General features: G+C 43.0%; 1 protein-coding gene across 5 annotated transcripts in view; it reads left to right on the top strand.

Moving 5' to 3' along the window:
- STAT6 (signal transducer and activator of transcription 6) overlaps positions 1 to 20353 on the top strand; it is a 311161-nt gene that overhangs the window by 276169 nt on the left and 14639 nt on the right. For all 5 annotated transcript variants that reach the window (XM_075337059.1, XM_075337060.1, XM_075337056.1 and 2 more), the window contains 3 exons: positions 3849 to 3896; positions 15782 to 15850; positions 20200 to 20319. In XM_075337059.1, coding sequence (XP_075193174.1) covers positions 3849 to 3896; positions 15782 to 15850; positions 20200 to 20319 — 237 coding nt within the window. The remainder of the gene's footprint in view (positions 1 to 3848; positions 3897 to 15781; positions 15851 to 20199; positions 20320 to 20353) is intronic.

Here is a 20353-nt window from a genome sequence, read left to right as displayed (position 1 = left end):
GCAGGTGAGCCGGGGAGCGGAGCAGAGGACCCGGGGAGCGGAGCAGAGGACCCGGGGAGCGTGACATCTACATAGAATCTCATCAGTAACAGCTGCCATCTCCCATCTCAGTATTGGGAACATCTTCACTGATACAGATTTTATCTCCGAATTGAGAATTTTCAGAATGGCTGATCAATCACAGAGGAGAAAGAAACATATTTCTCTGATAAGACATGTTACAAAGTTGCTTATCTTCACATGTACTATTGATTTCTGAAATCAAACCTAATATGATTGTTACGCTTTAACTTTAATTCTTTTATCAGAAGCTTCCAACGACATGACATCACCATATGGGCTGTCCCATATTGATAAAAGGCATAGGACTCTTAAGGGGGCTTTACATGCTATGATATCGTTAATGTTTTATCGTCGGGGTCACGTTGTTAGTGACGCACATCCGGCGTCATTAACGATATCGCAGCGTGTGACACTGACCAGCGACCTTAAGCGACCTCAAAAATGGTGAAAATCGTTCACCATGGAGAGGTCGTCCCAAACTCAAAAATCGGTAAGGGTTGTTTTTGGTTGTGGTTCGTCGCTCCTTCGGCAGCACACATCGCTGTGTGTGACACCGCAGGAGCGAGGAACGTCTCCTTACCTGCCGCCAGCCACAATGCGGAAGGAAGAGGTGGGCGGGATGTTTACATCATGCTCAGCTCCGCCCCTCCGCTTTGATTGGCCGGCCGCTTAGTGACGTCGCGGTGACGTCGCTGTGATGCCGAACGTCCCTCCCCCTTGAGGGAGGGATTATTTGGCAGTCACAGCGACGACGACCAGGTAAGTGCGTGTGATGCTGCCGTAGCAATAATGTTCACTGCGGCAGCGATCACACGACATAGCATGTGCGACGGGGGCAGGTACTTACACGCTCGATATTGCTAGAAATTGCTAGCGATATCACTACCGTGTAAAGCCCCCTTTAGTGTATGGAAACTTTTGACTTTGCAGAAAGTAATAAAATGCCTTAAAACATTCTCTCTCTCTCATTTTTCTGGCATTTGGCAAATATAAATAATTTTGGTTCCTAATTGACCTAAAATGGGAAAGGTTTATTCTGATTTCATGTCAGATAGTGAGAAAACCCTGCAGATGTGTCTTTATAAATAGTGTATGTAAAACTTATGGTTTCAACTGTACTAAAGTCAGATATTTTTTCCATGAACGTAATTACAACATAATGGTGACAAAAAAGTCATAATAATCACATTTTTTGTATATTTTTAAATAAACATAAAAAGACAATAAACAGTCGTATTTTATATTTTTGTACAATTCAGTGAACACTTTATTTATGGTGATGCTGATGTTTCTTTTGTGCTAATCACAGGATTGCCAGGCATCTGTCTGGTATAACAAAGCTGCGGAATCCTAACGGACCCAGAACAACTCTGCCAATGGCTTCTGTTACTATGGGGAGCTGTTTTCCCTCCTATGGATGCCACAGTTACGGTGGAAAAAATAGCAATAAAGAAAAAAAAAATATGTTTCTTAGAGATCATATTTTAATATATCTTTTCATGGGACAACACTAAAGCTATGTCACTCTGATACAATGTACAATAGTCATTGTGCAGCTTGTATAACAGTGTAAATTTGGTGCCCTCTAAATAACTCAACACACAGCAATTAATGTCTAAACCACTGGCAACAAACGTGACTACACCCCTAAGTGAAAATGTCCAAATTGTGCCCAAAGTGTCAATATTTTGTGTGTCCACCATTATTTTCATGCACTGCCTTAACTCTCTTGGACATGGAGTTCACAAGAGCTTCACAGGAGCCACTCTTCCATCCTCCATGACGACATCATGGAGCTGGTGGATGTTAGAGACCTTGAGCACCTCCACCTTCTATTTGAGAATGCCCCAAAGATGCTCAATAGAGTTTAAGTATGGAGACACACATGGCTAGTCCAGCACCTTTACAATCAGTTTCTTTAGCAAGGCAGTGGTCTTCTTGGAAGTGTGTTTGGGGGTCATTATCATGTTGGAATATTGCCCTGTGATCCAGTTTCCAAAATAAGGGGATCATGCTCTGCTTCAGTATGTCACAATGCATGTTGGCATTCATGGTTCCCTCAATGAACTGTAGCTCCCTACAGCAGGCAACAGTCAAGCAGCCGCAAACCATGACACTGACACCACCATGTTTGACTGTAGGTGAGACACACTTGTCTTTGTACTTTTCACTTGGTTGCCACCACACATGTTTGGCAACATCTGAACTAAATAAGTTTATTTGGTCTCATTAGACCACAGGACATGGTTCCAGTAATCCATGTCCTTAGTCGGCCTTGCAGGCTTTCTTGTGCATCATTTTTAGAAGCGGCTTTGTTCGGCAATGACAGCCATGAAGACCCATTTCATGCAGTGTACAGTGTATGGTCTAAACACTGACAGGCTAACACCCCACCTCTTTAACTCTGTATCAATGCTGGCAGCACTCATTACATCTAATTTGAAAAGACAACCTCTGGATATGACGTAGAGCATGTGCACTCAACTTCTTTGGTCGCCATAGTGAGGCCTATTCTGAGGGGAACCTGTCTTGTTTAACCGCGGTATGGTCTTGGCCACCGTGCTGCATCTCAGTGCCAGGGTCTAACAATCTTCTTATAGCTTAGGCCATCTTTATGTACAACAAAAATTATTTTTTTTCCGATCCTCACAGAATTTTTTGCCATGAAGAGCCATGTTGAACTTTCAGTGACCAGTATGAGAGAGTGTGAGTGATAACACCAAATGTAACACCCCGCTCCCCATTCCCACCTGATACCTTTTAACTCTCATGAGGCACATGACACCAGGGAGGGAAAATGGCTAATTGAGCACAGTTTGGCCATTTTCACTTAGGCGATGTACTCTCGTTTGTTGCCAGTGGTTTAGACATTAATGTCTGTATGCTGTGTTAATTAGACGGCATACTAAATTTACATTATCATACACACTGACTACTTTACATTGTATCAAAATGTCATATCTAAATTGTTGTCCCATGAAAAGATATAATATTTACAAAACTGTGAGGGGTGTACTCACTTTTGTGATATACAGTGTGTGTGTGTGTGTGTTTATATACGATTTTATATATATATATATATATATATATATATATATATATATATATATATATATACACACACACACACAAAGTATATATAATATATATATACACACACATATAAAATGAAAAATAGCAGCACAGTCCTACTGTCGCTGCAATACTTCCACAAGGATCTAGCCAAAATAGTAAAAACATCAGCAAAAGAAAAGTAAAAGAGAAATAAATAGTGAGTAATAAGTAACAAAAAATAAATAAACATATTAGGCATACACGCCAAAGTCATTTGGTGTGAAATGTCCAAAAATATTTATTACATATAAATAAGGAAATATAAAACAGAAAAAAAATGTAAACAAACAAAAAGAAAACTAAAGCAAAATTTGCTTCTTTCTATATTTGCATTGCAATAAAATGATACAAATAACAGCACTAAAAAACAATGCAATTTGTCTAACATAAAGCAAAGCCACTTCAATGAAAAAAAAGCAAGACGGATGAAAAAAGTAGAAGGAAAAATGTAACGGTGAAGGATAAATAAAAAAGGCCGGTAATTAAGGCCTAGTCATTAAGGTGTTAATAATGGACTGGTTTAGTAAAGTATTTACATGGCCAGGAGTATAATTGTTGGTGAAAATTTGCTGACGGTTCCCCTTGAGAACTTTATTTTTATACATGATGTTTTTTTCACGCTTGATATAAAATAAAATAATGAACAAGCTTTATTTTCATACATTTTGAAGGTCGATCTATTGTTCACCCATCGGAAGTCCGCAAGTACCAACGCCACAGTAAGTAACGGGGTCTGGGAAAACAAATATAAGCTATTGCAACAAACAAGAATTAATAAGGCACCACAATCAAGATAACACTACAATATGGAGGGAAAACATGCATGCCATATTATGACTAATTGTCCGTACATAGAGCGCAGCGCTCCCGGAGTGAGTATAGCAAGATATCTACACTCTGTTGAAAATAGAATATGTTTGATTTCTTGTTACAACCCACACTTAATAGATTACGTTTTGGCCAGGCGGCCAGACCTTCATCAGAGCCGCTTTCGGTCGCTCATGATTTTTTTTACAAAAAACTGTCTGATTTTTATCAATGTTTTGGATCCAATTTTCATTAGTGTTTGGTCCGTGTGTCAGTTTTTACTATCATTGTTCTTCTGCTATCCATTACAATGCAAATGATGTGATCCGCCTGCTGCCTGTGATTTATATGGACCCATAGACTTTTATTGGATAATTTTGAACATCTATGACTTGGATAAAAAAACAGACATGTTCCTATGGTTTTTTGAGGGGTTTTTTTGGACACTGTTGAAAAAAATACAGAAATCAAGATCTTACAGTGAAGGAAATAATAATTTCATCCTTTGCTGATTTTGCAAGTCAAAGACATGAACAGTCTATAATTTTAGGAAAATATTAATTTTACAACTGAAAGAATATCAAAAATAAAATCCACAAAATTACATTGAATATATTATAAAAATGTATTTGCATTTTGCAAAGAGAAATAAGTATTTGATCCCCTACCAACCATTAAGAGTTCTGGCTCCTACAGACCACTTAGATGCTCCTTATCAATTCGTTACCTGCATTAAAGACAGCGGTCATACATTTTTACCTGTATACAAGACTCCTGTCCACAGACTCAATTAATGGCTGGTGTCACACTTGCGAGAGCCTCGTGTGTATCTCGCGCGAGTCTCGTGTTGCATCACCCGTCACGGCCACACACTCTTTGGGAGAACTTGTTAATGCTATCAAGGCAGCTGGGACCACTGTCACCAAGAAAACCATTGGTAACACATTATGCCGTAATGGCTTAAAATCCTGCAGTGCCCACAAAGTCCCACTGCTCAAAAAAGCACATGTACAGCCAGACGACTGTTATCTAATTCTTTTCATGGACCAGAAGACTTGTATTTGGGATTTTGAACAGACATTCGCATCAAAATAAGACGTGTCCTTCAAATTTTTCATAGACCCCTTGATCCGTGGAAAATCACGAACATGTGATTGACTCTATTCACTATTAAAAGGACAAGTGCTAGCAATGAAAATCATGGATAGTACTCGTAAACAAATAAATAGATGGGTGAATAAGCCCCTAGGGCTCATGCGCACGTTGCGTACTTACATGCATTTATGCTGCGTATTGCACTGCAGCGTAAATGCATGCGTCCTGCGTCCCCTGCATCTATGTAGATTGTGCATGCATACATGCGCATGTTGCTTTTTTTGAACGCAGCGATTTGGGTGCTAACATTTTGACCCAAATCTGTGCGTTCCTAAAAGCAGCATGTCAATTATTCCGTGCGCTTTGTATGCAGCTCCCACTCTGTCTATGGTGGGGGCAGCATCCTGAGCACATGAAATCTGCTTTTTTTCTACACAAACACACAAACACTACATCTATTATGCAGTGTTTCTGCAGCTATTTGAAGCCCAGAATATTCAGCAGGTACGTGCGCATGAGCCCTTAAGCCACAGTCACACATAGCAATATCGCTAGTGAGATCGCTGAAACGTGACAGGTTTTGTGACGTATCAGCGCCCTCGCCAGCGATATCGCTGTATGTGACACCTAGCAGCGAGCGGGCCCCTGCTGCGAGGTCGCTGATCATTACAAAATGATCAGGACCTTTTTTTTACTCGTTGGTCTCCTGCTGTGCAGCACGCATCGGCGTGTTTGACTGCGGGAGACCAAAGAGAACCGAATCTGTGTAAGCAGCGTAGGCTGGTAACCAGGGTAAATATCGGGTAACTAAGCAAAGCGCTTTGCTTGGTTACCTAATATTTACCCTGGTTACCAGCGTACGCCGCTTACAGGCTGCCAGCGCTGGCTCTCTGCACACGTATGGGGAGATAAGGTATGCACACCAGTGACTATGTAAGGGGAATACATGAAATAGCAGAAGCTGCTGTGTGAATACTGACTTGAAAAATTCAATAGCTATATGTAAGAGTGAAAATGTGAAAAATGGAATCTGCATTACTGCACACAGCAGTTTCTGCTATTTCATGTATTCCCCTTACATAGTCACTGGTGTGCATACCTTATCTCCCCATAGTGATGTTTTTTTAGGTTTTTGCACCCAGTTCAGACTTAGAATGGTGTTCCAAACGTTATTCCTTATTTCTCTGCACACGTAGCCAGGTTAAATATCGGGTAACTAAGCAAAGCAGTTTGCTTAATAACCCATGTGTACCCTAGCTATGTATACAGGGAGCCAGCACTGGCAGCCTGTAAGCGGTGTACGCTGGTAACCAGGGTAAATATCGGGTAACCAAGCAAAGCGCTTTGCTTAGTTACCCGATATTTACCCTGGTTACAAAGCACAGCATCGTTACACGAGTCGCTGGTGAGATCTGCCTGATTGACAGCTCACCGGCGACCATGTAGCGATGCAGCAACGATCCCTGCCAGGTCGGATCGCTGGTGGGATCGTTGGTGCGTCGCTACGTGTGACGGGACCCTTAGTGTGACTAAGAGTTCTCTCACACGAGCGTTTACATTGGACGAGCATTATCTGATGTTTTACTAGATAGAACTCAGTCCAGTGATGGACAATGAGGCAGTGCAACCAGCAATTCAGCGTGAGAAAACAATTGCTGTATTCTGTGACTGGCAGTGCATCTGGAACGACTCATACCCACTCAAGTGAAAGGGTGCGTGCAAAATATTGGAGTGCACTCTGATGACATCCAAGTGCAGTCTGATATATGACGAGACAGACAATGGAGAAAGTGGAGAAATTAAGTCCTCCACCTTTTCCTCACCTGTGATCCAATTCTCATATGGAAGAGAATCAGCTCACAAGACTGATATTTGGTTCACGCTCTGATGAGAGATTGAGCAGAGTATCATTTTCCTAATCGTCCCGATTCCCCATATGAGATAATCTATGGCCATGTGATCCCAGCCTTACACATATTATATATTGTGTTACAGACATACTAAGACATAAGATTTACATTTTTCTTTTATTTTTCAATTTTTGTTACCCAGTATAACTAATAACGATCAATCTCCATCACCAAAGTGTAATATATTAGGCTGTGCGCGCACGCTGCATTTTTTTTGTCTAGTTTTTTGGTACAGCTTGTTGCCCAAAACTGCATAGCTTTCCTTCTTCCAGCAAACGCTATGAGAATTAAGAAATGCTGTGTGCACGTTGCTTCTTTTTTCCTTGCAGTTTTGGGTGCAGAAAAAAAAAGCAGCAGCATGTCAATTCTTTGTGCATTTTTGTCCTGCGTTTTTTAGCCCATCCATTGATTTTACTAAAAAATGCATGAGCAAAAACGCACAAAAACAAATACGTTTTGTCATGCTCTTTTCTTTCACAGCGTGCGTTTTTGGGTGACAACAGAAAACTGCAGCATGTGGACATAGCCTTATAGGGGTTGTGTTGTCCACTACTTTGACATTGATGGTCTATCCTTAGGATCGGTCATCAATAACAGATTGGCCAGGGTCCGACCCCCGCACCCCTGCCAATCAGCTGTTCTCGGTCCCAGCGACGGTAACAGGCAGCCAGAAATGCTGCTTCATTTTCTGATAGTGACCGGGTAATGTACATCTGCCTCCTTTTGATTAGGATGAGAGGCAGTGGATGTGGAGTACCCAGCCGCTATCAGAAAACGGAGCAACTCCAGGACTGAGCATTTATGTCCACCTGTTGCTGCTGCCAGGACTGTGAATAGCTGATTGGCGGGGGAGCCTGGGCGATAAGACATTGATGACCTATCCTAAAGGCCCCGTTACACGCTACGATTTATCTGACGATATGTCGTCGGGGTCACGGTTTCACGTTAGCAATGTCATTGCGTGTGACACCTACGTGCGACTCCGAACGATCGCAAATAGGTTGAAAATCGTTGATCATTCACACGTCGTTCAGTTTCAAAATATTGCTCGTCGTTTGGATCGCAGCAGACATATTGCTACATTTGACACCCTGCAAACGACGAACAACATCCACACGACCGCCTTGGTCAAACAATATATCGCTGAACGATGTTGCATCGTTTGTGAGATGTGTATCTGTGACCGCTACTAAACAACCTATGTGTGATCTCGGCCAATCATAACTACGATCTGGGTGTGTCACATCGCTACTGAGATCATTAGATAAATCATAGCGTGTAACGGGGCCTTTAGGATAGGCCATCAATGTCAAAGTAGTGGACAACCCCTTTAAGAATGGAATTCAATACAAAAAATTCTTCTTTGCAAAAAAAACAGCGCTCCATATTTTTGCTCTCCGGACATTAGAAGGAATGACCGGAATTACAATTACTGGCCCTGGTTCATTGATTGTCTGTACCCTGATCCTACCGCCTCACACTATAAAGCATTATGACATGGTTCTCTGAGATGATTGAATATAAATATGTTATTCTTCATATTGCTGAATTCCGACAAATGGGAAATTAGAGAATTGGATCTGCTTCTTATTCCACTTTTGTTGGAGAGCTGAGTCTGGTAAGGAAACTCAACCCTACTCAGTAGAGCAGAATCCTTATCTACTACAACTGCTGTAACGGGCTCTAAATCTCTATATAATTTAGCATGTAAATATTTATTTTACTTGTTACTGTCTCCTGCAATTTGGATAGAAGTTAGTGGGAGTTACGCAGTGAGCCGTATCCTGAGATATACACCGTACACATGAGATGTGGGGCGTTTGCAGATAATATACTGTATCTGGCATAAGGAAGAGGAGAGATATCATTTTAATAGAAACATGATTAATAATAAAAAAAACAACTTAATTTAGCTGCTTAACACACTACAATATATCTTACGATGTGTCGGCGGGGTCACGTCGTAAGTGACGCACATCCGGCATCGTAAGGTACATTGCAGTGTGTAACAGCTACGTGCGATTGCGATTGAACGTTAAAACGTTCATCGCATACACATCGTACCGTTCTCTAGAATTGCACGTCAGATTGTTCATCGTACCCGGGGTAGCACACATTACAGTGTGTGACACCCCGAGAACGATGAACAGATCTTACCTACGTCCTGCAGCTCCCGGCCCACAATGCGGAAGGAAGGAGGTGGACGGGATGTTTACGTTCCGCTCAGCTCAGCCCCTCTGCTTTTATTGGCCGGCTGATGCGTGACGTCGATGTGACGCCGAACGTCCCTCCCACTCCAGGAAGTGGACGTTCGCCGCCCACATCGAGGTCGTATGGACGAGTAAGTACGTGTGACGGCGGTTAATCGTTTGTGCAGCACGTTCAACAAATTGAACGTGCCACACATACGATGGGGGCGTTGCAAATCGCATACTATATCGTATGCGAAATTGCAACGTGTAAAGCAGGCTTTAGTCACGTTATTTGTAGACGTTCAGAGCCCGTGTAATACTTAATAAATAGGAGGAACATTTCCTTGTTGCTAAAAATGGAAGCAGCATACTATGGGAATGGGTTCTGCGCTTTCCTCTCACGGGATATGCTCATGTGGAGTCAGGCTATGTCAACATGAAACAATTCCCACTTTGCACTTAATAAAAAAAAAACTAATTTGAAAATAGAAGATAAACACAAAAATAGAAAGTGCTGGAATTCTCAAAAACTGATGAAACTAAAAAAAGAAAAACTAAAATATTAATAGAGACACAACAAATATATAGCACAAAATCACCAATGTTATTACTCACAGATAAGAACAAAACACAATTAAAGCCACTTGAACATCAGAAGCCAGTGCAATTTATAATAAGTGTCATGATCCAGGTCGGCTTTTCCCTGCTGCTGGTTACACCCATCTCTGGCCTGGTCATGTCAGGGGTTAACTTCCCTTGCCTCGTTATGCATCCCAGGACGCTATATATTGCCTCTCTACCTATGACTCAGGGCCAGTGATTTTTCTGCCTTGCGGCATGTATACTGGCTCGAGTGAGTGTTCCTGATCTGTTCTGCCTCCCTGCTACTGTGTCCTGACTTGTACCCTCCCCCGTTCATCTGCTTGTCCCGGTCCCTGACTTCCCGCTCCTGTCTATTGTGTTTCCCTCTGCATACCTGATCTCCCGTCTTCCAACTGGGTTCTGTTTTCTGACTCGATATTGATCATCGCTTTGCTTTGACTTGACTCTCCTGGCTAGACCCTGACTGTTTGACTACTCTATTGCTCCATGGTGGCTTGCCTGTTAACTGCCTGCTGAAGTTACTCTGCTGTACTTCAGCTGCCTTTCCGTTACAGTTTTTCTTTGTCTCTGTGATGCCCTGGCAAAACCAGGTTGTCACAGAGACTGCACAAATCTTCCAGGTGCAGGACTCCATCCTCCTTGGCATACCAACACAAACCCACACCCAGGTACACAACATCAGCCAGCAAAGCCTAGTCACCTCCCCATGACAATAGGGACACACCAGTGGGCGAGGCCAAGCGGATGGTGACGCCCACCTGGGGTCCTGAGGTGTTCTGGGAGGGAATAAGACAGTCTAGTTTGGAGTGAGTAAGTGAGAGGAGTGTGGACTGACAGGGTAGTCAGGGGATGGAGCCTCTGGACTACTGGACTATTGACTAGGTGGCAGTCAGCAGACAGGGCCACAGGCGATGGAGATCCGGTCGCGGGAGACCTTATGTGGACCAGGGCAGGGTTGTAGCCCGCCGGTGCCAACAGCGGGAATCCAGTCCGGAGGCCGTGCACAGTCGGGGTGCCTGGACCCTAGGGCGAGGACTGCTTCAAGCCCCTTGTCAATTAGCCAGCAGGGGACAAGATTCCTCGTCTTGTCCCACCAGCAAGCCCAGAGAGCAAGACGGAAACCCAACGAGGGGGATAGGGCTCCGCAATTGCCTGCTAAGATCCCACGGGTTAGTTCTCGTGGGCCACAGCTCCCAACACACAGAATCACCGGGAGTGGACTTCCCCATTTCAAGCGGAGTAGTCAAACTAAGGACACAAACATTAAGTGCAGGAGGAAGGGACCCTTGTTTGCTGTACCAGGGTGTGGGACCCGAATACACCCGCCGGAGGTCACCAGTCACTGGCAATTTGGACAACCACTTGGACTTTGTGTGAATTCCTCTAGAACTGTGAGTACACCAATACCACCTGGTCCAGCCCTGTAGAATATGCTCTGCAGCACCCTTCCCCGTACACCTGTGCCCCGGGACAACACCTCCCCTACCCGTGGAGGGGATACCATCCTGCTGCCCTGCTCCATCAGCCCCGGGCGCCCCATACCAAGGAAGCGGCGGGTGTCACCAACCATCACCGCAACTGTGGAGCCCCGCATTTCCTTCAGGTCGCCTCAGGATCTTCAGGGACTCCACGTGTTGGGAATCTTCTGGCCGCAGGTAGGTCAGAAATCGTGATGCCACTCTTGGTATTTGCGATCAGGGGTGACCGCCACTGCAGTTTAGGGGAGCGCCTGGGGCTGATGGTAAATGCAGTCAGTTGTTGTAGCCTCCCGAGAGTGAGGCTGGCCCCAGGGCCCAGTGTAAGTGTGTAGTACCACAGGTCGCAGAAGAACTCACACACAGGCAGCAATGTCTTTCAGGGTTTTTACTCACTTTCAGATGGTAGCTGTGAGTCACCCCGGGCGATGCTATGATGAACCAGGTGGAACCAGGTATCCCTTCGGCTGATGTAGGGGTGACTGCTGACTCGCTTGCCTAGCCCTTCTTGTTTGGGGTGACTCCTTATTTGTAGTATTGGGGGGATCACCCAGGGAAGTCGCAACTGCCGTTCTCCCCTTTCTGGCCCGTTTGCTGGCAGCGTGGACCAAGGTTAAGATGGCTCCAGGCTCAATCCTCCTTATGGTCCCCCTCGTTGCTGCTGATGCTGCGGACTCTATGTAGGTTGGTGAGGCACATACAGTACCCTCACCAGCAGGTTTAGCAGGCCAAGTAAGTGGGTTCCTGCTCTGGGGACCTGTTTCCCCGTGCGGGCTTGGTCTACTGGCAGTCCCCTTACTAAGCCACCTCTTGCTACTGCCCTAGGTGGTTTTCAGGTGGCACTACTGGGTAGCCTCTCTCCCCCGCCAGCAGCCACTACAGGTGCAGGGTCTGACAGAGTCCTGCTCCTCTGCTCTACCCTCCAGACGCAGCTCCTACACTCCTTCTCCTTTGGCTGCCACTGCACACTCACTGTCTCCAGTCCCACTACCCACCACTAGCTGGGATGCGAGGGCCACGCCCCCCCCTGGGTCTGCCCAGGGGTCCCCTCTAAGCTGTGTGTGTGTTCCTGGTTACTAAGTGTCTGTGTGTCCACACCCTAGTCAGCCTCTGGGATTACTTGTTTTGTACTGACCCAGCATGGGTGCAGTACTCAGTGGTGCCTGACCAGGTCAGGGGCGCCACACAACCCACGGGTGGTGTCACTGACAAACTCTTCCCTTGTAAGTCTCCTCTTTTTATTGTTGTGTTGCCACTCAAGCCACAGCCACGATCCTGGATCCGAGTACCTCGGGTAGCCTTCCCTGCCGTGGTCAGTCACCCCTGCCCACGACATCTCTCCACTACTCTGCTGCCACCTAGTGGGGAATAACATGTACTACGTCTTACTAGCCTTTGTACAGCGTGACAATAAGGCTATGTTCCTACATTGCGTTTTTGCTGCTTTTTTTCATTGGTTTTATGCAAGTTAATGCAAATAAAAAGCTGCTTTTTACAGTACCAGAGATTTACAAAAATATCTCAAAGCCCCAATAAACACTTTATTAATATTACAAAAATACATGCAAAAATATTTTTGTAAATCTCTTCTATACTCTACCCAATCTCTTTTCTATTAGTTAATCCATTACTTTTTTTACAGTACCAGCAAAACCTATGAGATTCCAGAAATCCAATTCACACATTTGCTTTTTATTTCCTAAATGAAATATAAAATTGCTGCGTTTTTTAAAGAAGCTTTCTGAGCCGCAGCATGTCAATTTATTGCTGCGGAGCCGTAAGCATTCTCCGCAGGGAGAGCAGAAGACAGAGACTGATTCTGCCCGACCCCGGATCGTGGCCATGAGCAGCTGCAGTCCCCTGCAGAGGAGACTCATGGACTTACAGGTCAGGACCTGCCATGTCCAGGATGCAGCAGGTCCTGATCGTGAGTACGTACCCTTGGGGCTTGACCTGCGGGGCGGCGAGTCTCCGCAGGAGACTACAGCTGCTCGTACCCACTGTCCAGGCTTGGGCAGTTGCGGTCTCTTTCTCCTATTTTCCCTGTGGAGAACACTTGCGGCTCTGCAGCAATAAATTGACATGCTGCAGTTCAGAAAGCTACACCGCATGTAAGCTTGTGCTGCGGGTAGTACACGCACAGTGGGCATAGGATTTCTAGAAATCCCATCCACTGTGCATGTACTATACGTCACAGCATTTTGGACGCAGCTGAAGCATGCTGTGTCCAAAACGCTGTGAACCTTGATCGTGGGCATGCAGCCTAAGAGGCACTCCCCACATGTTCAGCCCTAAAACAAAACTTTACGAAGTGTAAGATAAATTAAAAGAGTCAACAATCATAAGTGACGTTATTTTTATCAGATGTATGGCAGACAATTTATTTTTACTGTAACAGCTGTGAATAAACAAGATATTATCACATAAACAATCAAAACAGCAAAAAGGTTGCCTAATTTGGTGAATATATACAGTATCACCTAAATCATAGATAATAAGTGGCTCTCAGACTGGGGGTTAGATTCACCACCCCATGTAATTTGCTACTAAAGGAAGTGGCTTCTTCAGGGAGTCAAAGAACTGATTGCTTACATTGCTGCCTGCTTTCACACAAGTAAAGTGCAAGTAAAAGATTTATATAGCAAAATAACGTATTTTCTTCATTTCTGAATAGTTTAGAATTCCTTTGATTGTACATGGGAGCAACATTTCATTTTTGCTAAATATGGTAGCTGAATACTTTGGGAATGCCTTTTGTGCTTACCTCTCATGTGATATAAGGCTAGGTTCACATTTCCGTTGTTTTGCATCAGTCACATCCGTTTGGCGGATTCCGTTGTTTCCCATAGACTTATATGAGCGGTGGATTGTGACTGATGCTCTTGCGTTGCATCCTTTGCGTTGCATCCTGGAACGACTGACCGTCAGGCGGCAGGAACGCAGAGTGTAACGTTTTTTTTGAGCAGCGGAATCCTTAGGATTTCGCTGCGCATGCTCTCTCTCGGCGGCCGAATGATCAGCTGATCTCCCGGAAGCCGTCTTCTGTGAGCGATCAGCTGATCTCCCGGCAGCCGGCTGCTGTGAGCGATCAGCTGATCACCCGGCGGCCGGCTGTGAGCGATCAGCTGATCACCTGGCGGCTGGCTGCTGTGAGCGATCAGCTGATCACCTGGCGGCTGGCTGCTGTGAGCGATCAGCTGATCTCCTGGCCGCCGGCTGCTGAGAGCGATCAGCTGATCTCCCGGCCGCCGGCTGCTGAGAGCGATCAGCTGATCTCCTGGCTGCCGGCTTTTGAGAGCGATCAGCTGATCTCCCGGCCGCCGGCTTTTGAGAGCGATCAGCTGATCGTTCGCAATAGCCGGCCGCTGGGAGATCATCTGATTGCTCTCAGCAGCGGGCGGCCAGGAGATCAGCTGATCACTCTCAAAAGCCGGCCGCCGGGAGATCAGCTGATCACTCTCAAAAGATGGCAGCCGGCTATTGTGAACGATCAGCTGATCGTTCTCTCACTCTCATTTTACAACGGAATCCGCTTTCTAATTCCAATTATTGTCATCCGTTGTACAACGCATCAGTCACAAGCGTCAAGCAACGCATGTGACTGATACAAAACAACAGAAATGTGAACCTAGCCTTACTTGTATCCCGCATTTTTCCCCTTTGCAGACTCTCTTGTCAGTAAGTGATGACATTCACCACACACAGCACACAGACAGGGAAGCAGGAAACACGCATGTGTATATATAGCACATAGGAGCAGGCGAGCAACATGAAAGATGTTCTATATTAGTACTGAGCTGTAGAGCTGTGGATCCAACTCTGAAAAATACTGAAACACTTGAAGCAGTCACTCTGTGGGTTTCTGTTTACATCTCACTTTGCTCCTCACTTGACCTCCCCTCTCCATATACTTCAATAGACAGCAGCTATATGACACTTCAGTGACTTGACATACTACAGTATTGTGTTGACCAAGACTAATTTTATCTGGTTTTATTAGTGTTAATGATCAGTTTAGAAGGGAGAGAGGAAGAAGTGGCTCATAAGTGGAGAAAGTGGCAGATTTCCTTCATACTATGTTTCTTTTATTTGCTTGTACTATTTCTTTATACAAAGTTTGTTGACAGGACAGTAGTCAATTAAGCCAATACAAAGACTGGATACTATATACTTTTTCTCTGTTTCGGATCTACTATTTGGTTTTCGTAAAAAAAAGTAAAATCTACCTACTGTATTATGGCCTTAAATGTTAAGAAAATTGTACTTTTTCAATAGAACTGGTGTCAATTAAATCAGAATATCTTATTTTTCTGATCTTAGGGCAACTTGCACATTATCTATCTAATCTATCTATCTATCTATCTAATTATCTATCTATCCATCCATCTGTCTATCTATCCCTCTATCTATCTATCTAATTATCTATCTATCTATCTAATTATCTATCTATCTATCTAATTATCTATCTATCTAATTATCTATCTATCTCGTACTGACTGCAATATACATATATATGTTCTAGTTATATGGAAACACCTACAGGAGACTCTCCTTCATATCCCATCGAGCCTGCACAGCTGTTCCCTAACCTGTGAGTACAGTCATCTGCTTCAGTTTTTTCCATTTTAAAAATGGACATGTAATTCCTTAGTCCTTACAGCAATGTTATCCAGATTTTATTGCTAGTAAAGAAGTGTTTGCCAGGTCTTCAACTAGCGATGACACATGGGAGTTTCAATAACTTTGAAGGACCGCCGACCACGATATTTTTTTTTATTGTAATAAAAAAAATTTCAGGTGATTTCTCAATGGTCACATATTATACATTAGAAATATCTGCTTCACGACCAGACGACTTTTCGCTTTCCGTTTTTTGTTCGCCATTCTTCTTCCGAGAGACGTAACTTTTTATTTTTCAGTCAATATGGTCATGTGAGGACTCATTATTTTGCGAAACGAGCTGTACTTTTGAATGAAACCATAAGTTTTACTATATAGTGTACTGGAAAATGGCAAAAAAAAATCCAAATGCGGAAAAATTGCAAAAAAATTGCGATAGCACTATTGTTTTTGAGATATTTTATTCACTGTGTTCACTATATGGTAAAACTGATGTGTCAGTGTGATGCCTCAGGTCGGTGCAAGTTCGTAGACACCAAACATGTTTAGGTTTACTTTTATCTAAGGGGTTAAAACAAAATCAGAAGTTTGTACGAAAAAAGTGGCGCACGTTTTGCACCATTTTCCACGACCCGTAGCGTTCTTTTTTCGGGATCTATGGCTCAGTGACTGCTTATTTTTTTGCTTCTCAGGATGCCGTTTTTAGCTGTACCCTTTTTTTGCAGATGTTACGTTTTGATCGTCTGTTATTGCATTTAGCGCAAAATTTGTGGCGACCAAACAACGTAATTTTGGCGTTTGGATTTTTTTTGCTGCTACGCCGTTTACCAATCAGATTAATTGATATTATATTTTATCGGGCATTTCTGAACGCGGCGATACCAAATGTGTATATTTTTTATGTTTTTAATCCTTTAATTTTCAATGGGATGAAAGGGGGGTGATTTGAACTTTTAGGTTTTATTTTTTTTTTCTTAATTTTTTAAAACTTTTTTTAACTTTTTTTTTAATTTTACTAGTCCCCCTAGGGGGCTATATAGATCAGCAATCTGATCACTCTGCACTATCTGCTGATCACAGCTACACAGCTGTAAACAGCAGATATGCTCATTTTCTGCCTCACCCAGCTCTGGGCCGGGTGAAACAGAAAGTAAGTCATGTGAGCTGCAGGAGTCATCACATGACCCTGTGCTACCATGACAACCACTGGAAGTCACGTGATCACGTCATGTGACTTCCGGTATCGGCCGGTGAGCAAATGTTTACCGCCAAAGCCATTATAATAGTGCTGTCACATATTGACAGTGCCATTTAAGGGGTTAAACGGCACGGGCAGATAACAATTCTGCCTGTGCCTGACAGGCACACATCTCAGCAGTAAAAATCAGCTGAGATGTGCACCTATCGCTGCAAGCTGCCGGCAGCAGACCGTGGGCAGTAACACTATGACTGCTAGGACGCAATATTACTGTCCGTGGTCGTTAAGGGGATATATACAATGGGCGAAATAAGTATTGAACACGTCACCAGTTTTCAAAGTAAATATATTTCTAATGGTGCTACGGACATGAATTTCACACAAGATATCGGTAACAACCCATCCAATCCACACAGGCAAAGAAACCATAGATGTCCATAAATTAAATTTAGTTATGTGTAATAATGAGAAATGACACAGGGAAAAATTATTGAACACACTTACTGAAATTTATTTCATACTTTATACAAAACCCTTTGTTGGTGATGACACCTTTAAGATACCTCCTGTATGGAGAAACTAGTGGCATGCATTGCTCAGGTAATTTTTTTCAATAAGTATCAGGATTGTTTTCCAATAACTGATAGATTTCCGCTAATGTCATGACTTTACATGGCTTTTTGCACCTCTTTCCTCATATATTGAATACTTTTCATTGCACCATTTCTTGTTATTACACATAATTTAATTTATGGACAACTGTGGTTTCATTTCTTTGTGTGTGTGGATTGGATGGGTTGTTACCAGCATCTGGTGAAAAATTCATGTCAATGGCACCTAAATATTTTTACTTAGAAAATTTTTGACGTGTTCAATACTTATGTCATTTACTGCATATGTCTCCAAGTAGGGGCTCATTCATACATTCAACAGAAAAACAGACCAAATTTCAACAGTGATTTTGTTAAGAGTTTTATCACATTTTCATCAAAACGTTATGTGAGTTTGGTCTGGGTTTCACCAGCTTTTCTCAAATGAGAAAAAAGAATAAAAAAAGGTTTAACTACCTTCTGCTATCTAGCAGTCTGTGAAACAGAGACAGTACTCCAATAGCAGTGGATAAATATCAGACATGCCTCCATGAATTTAAGCGGACCACTTGGGTCAAAAAAAAAAAAAATCAAATGAAAAGAGCCCCATAGACCATAATAAATACAAGTTCTATCTATGTAAAACATGGATTATTATTTATTATTGTAACGCCATTTTTTCCATGGCAGTCTACATGTAAAAAGGGGTATATACGAGGGGCTGCTGATAAGTCTTCTTTTACCCAGAAAGAAATGAGATAGGATGATGAAACTTTACATTTATTCCACATACTCTCCACTGATGTCAACACACTTTTTACATCGGTATTCCAAGTTCTGTAAGCCTAGCAAAAAGGATTTCGGTTGTGCCTCAAACCAGGCATCTGTAGCAGCCATGTATGATGTGAAATTTGGTACTCTTGAGGTGTTTTTCAGGTTTAGAAACAAATGATAGTCTGAGGGAGTTAGATCTGGTGAATAAGGTGGGTGGTCAACCAGCGGGAAGCCTAGCTCTGTCAGATTTGCCGTGGTCGTTTGTGCAGTGTGAGCAGAGCAGAGGCGATGTCTTGCAGGAACAAGATTCGTTTGTACAGCTTGCCACGCCTTTTGGCCTTCGGAGCTGCCTTCAATTGGTCCAAAAGTTCAATGTAATACCTTGCATTGATGGTGGAACCCTTTTGAAGGTAGTCCACTAGCAGCATGCCCTCCTTATCCCAGAACACAGACGCCATCACATTAGTGGCTGATTTTTGCACCCTGAACTTCTTTGGATAAGGAGAACCACTGTGCCTCCACTCTTTTGACTGCTCCTTGTTTTCACGGTTATACAAATAAATCCATGTCTCATCCATAGTGACCATTCTATCCAGGAACTTCTTATCAGTCCGGAAATGCTAACAAATGGACCGGGAAGTTTTCATTTGCATGCTTTTCTAATCTGTTGTCAAACATTTGGGGACCCACTTTGCAGATCTCTTCCTCGTGTCCAAATGTTTATTGATAAGGACACAAACACGTTCACGGGAAATCCTCATGATGTCTGCTATTGCTTTAGCTGATATTCGTCGATTCTCCTGTGTGAGGTTGTGCACAGCACCGACAATCTCCGGAAGAACAACCACTCTCGGCCGTCCAGGACGTTCCTCATCATTGGTGCTGAAGTGGCCCGTTTTAAATTTGGCAACCCAGTTCTTAACTGTGGATTATGAAGAGCATTGATTCCCCAATGTCTGTGACATATCACCATGAATATTCTTCGCGAACTTTCCTTGCAGAAAACAAAAATTTTATCACTCCTTTGATCTCAGTTGCTGTGAATATTGCATTAGATTCCGCCATTTTGTTTTCCAGCGTGTGTAGAACACTTGCTATAAGCTACAAACAAAACATTTTGAAAACATATATTAGACACATAAGGCTTTCATGTGATGTAACATACGTTACCATAGAAACAAAAAAAATCACAAAACCAAAGACTTATCAACAGCCCCTCTTATAATAAAAACAAGTACAATAATCATGAACAGTACAAAGCATATACAAGTACAGGAGGAGAGAGGGCCCTGCCCACAAGGGCTCACAGTCTACAAGCTGTGAGTGAAGATACAGGAAGTGAGGATAGAACTTTTACTCAAAAAATGGATGTCTGAATGAGCCCTTATTTACTAAACCTCATGCAGTCTAGTTTTTAAGTTCTACTCCATTAGATTCATCCTCTACTTCTTGCTAATATACTTTCGGTCATCAAGAAGTTGAGGATAGATGGAGGCAACAAAGGCCATACAGGATTTGTTTGTAGTCTGCTACTGTGAAGACAGATCTTAGGGAATTGTTGATAAAGATGATTGAAAGAATGTAATAGTTGCACAGATGCTTTTTTCAAATTATTATTATATATGTATTGAGGCGCTAAGAAATGTTTGATTTTACCCTTTAATTTAGCTAACACAAAAATGCCTGTTATGCTAAAGAAATGTAACATTTATAAAAATTATTTATTAACACATACATTTTTATTTTCCCTAATTGTAGGTATAAAGTACCAGTATCTTCTTGCTCATCATTTGTGCAGAATGACAGTCCTCAGTGCAACCCACAGTATATATTTGAAGGTCAAGCGCAAAGCACGACTGCTGATGGTCTTCAAAGAGAGTAAGATGGGAAAGATGTTTCATACATTATCAAT

Source organism: Anomaloglossus baeobatrachus, chromosome 2 (genome assembly GCF_048569485.1).
Source record: "Anomaloglossus baeobatrachus isolate aAnoBae1 chromosome 2, aAnoBae1.hap1, whole genome shotgun sequence".
Taxonomy (NCBI): Eukaryota; Metazoa; Chordata; class Amphibia; order Anura; family Aromobatidae; genus Anomaloglossus; species Anomaloglossus baeobatrachus.
Note: the sequence above shows the minus strand (reverse complement) of the source record. Positions and strands in the feature narration are given on the sequence as shown.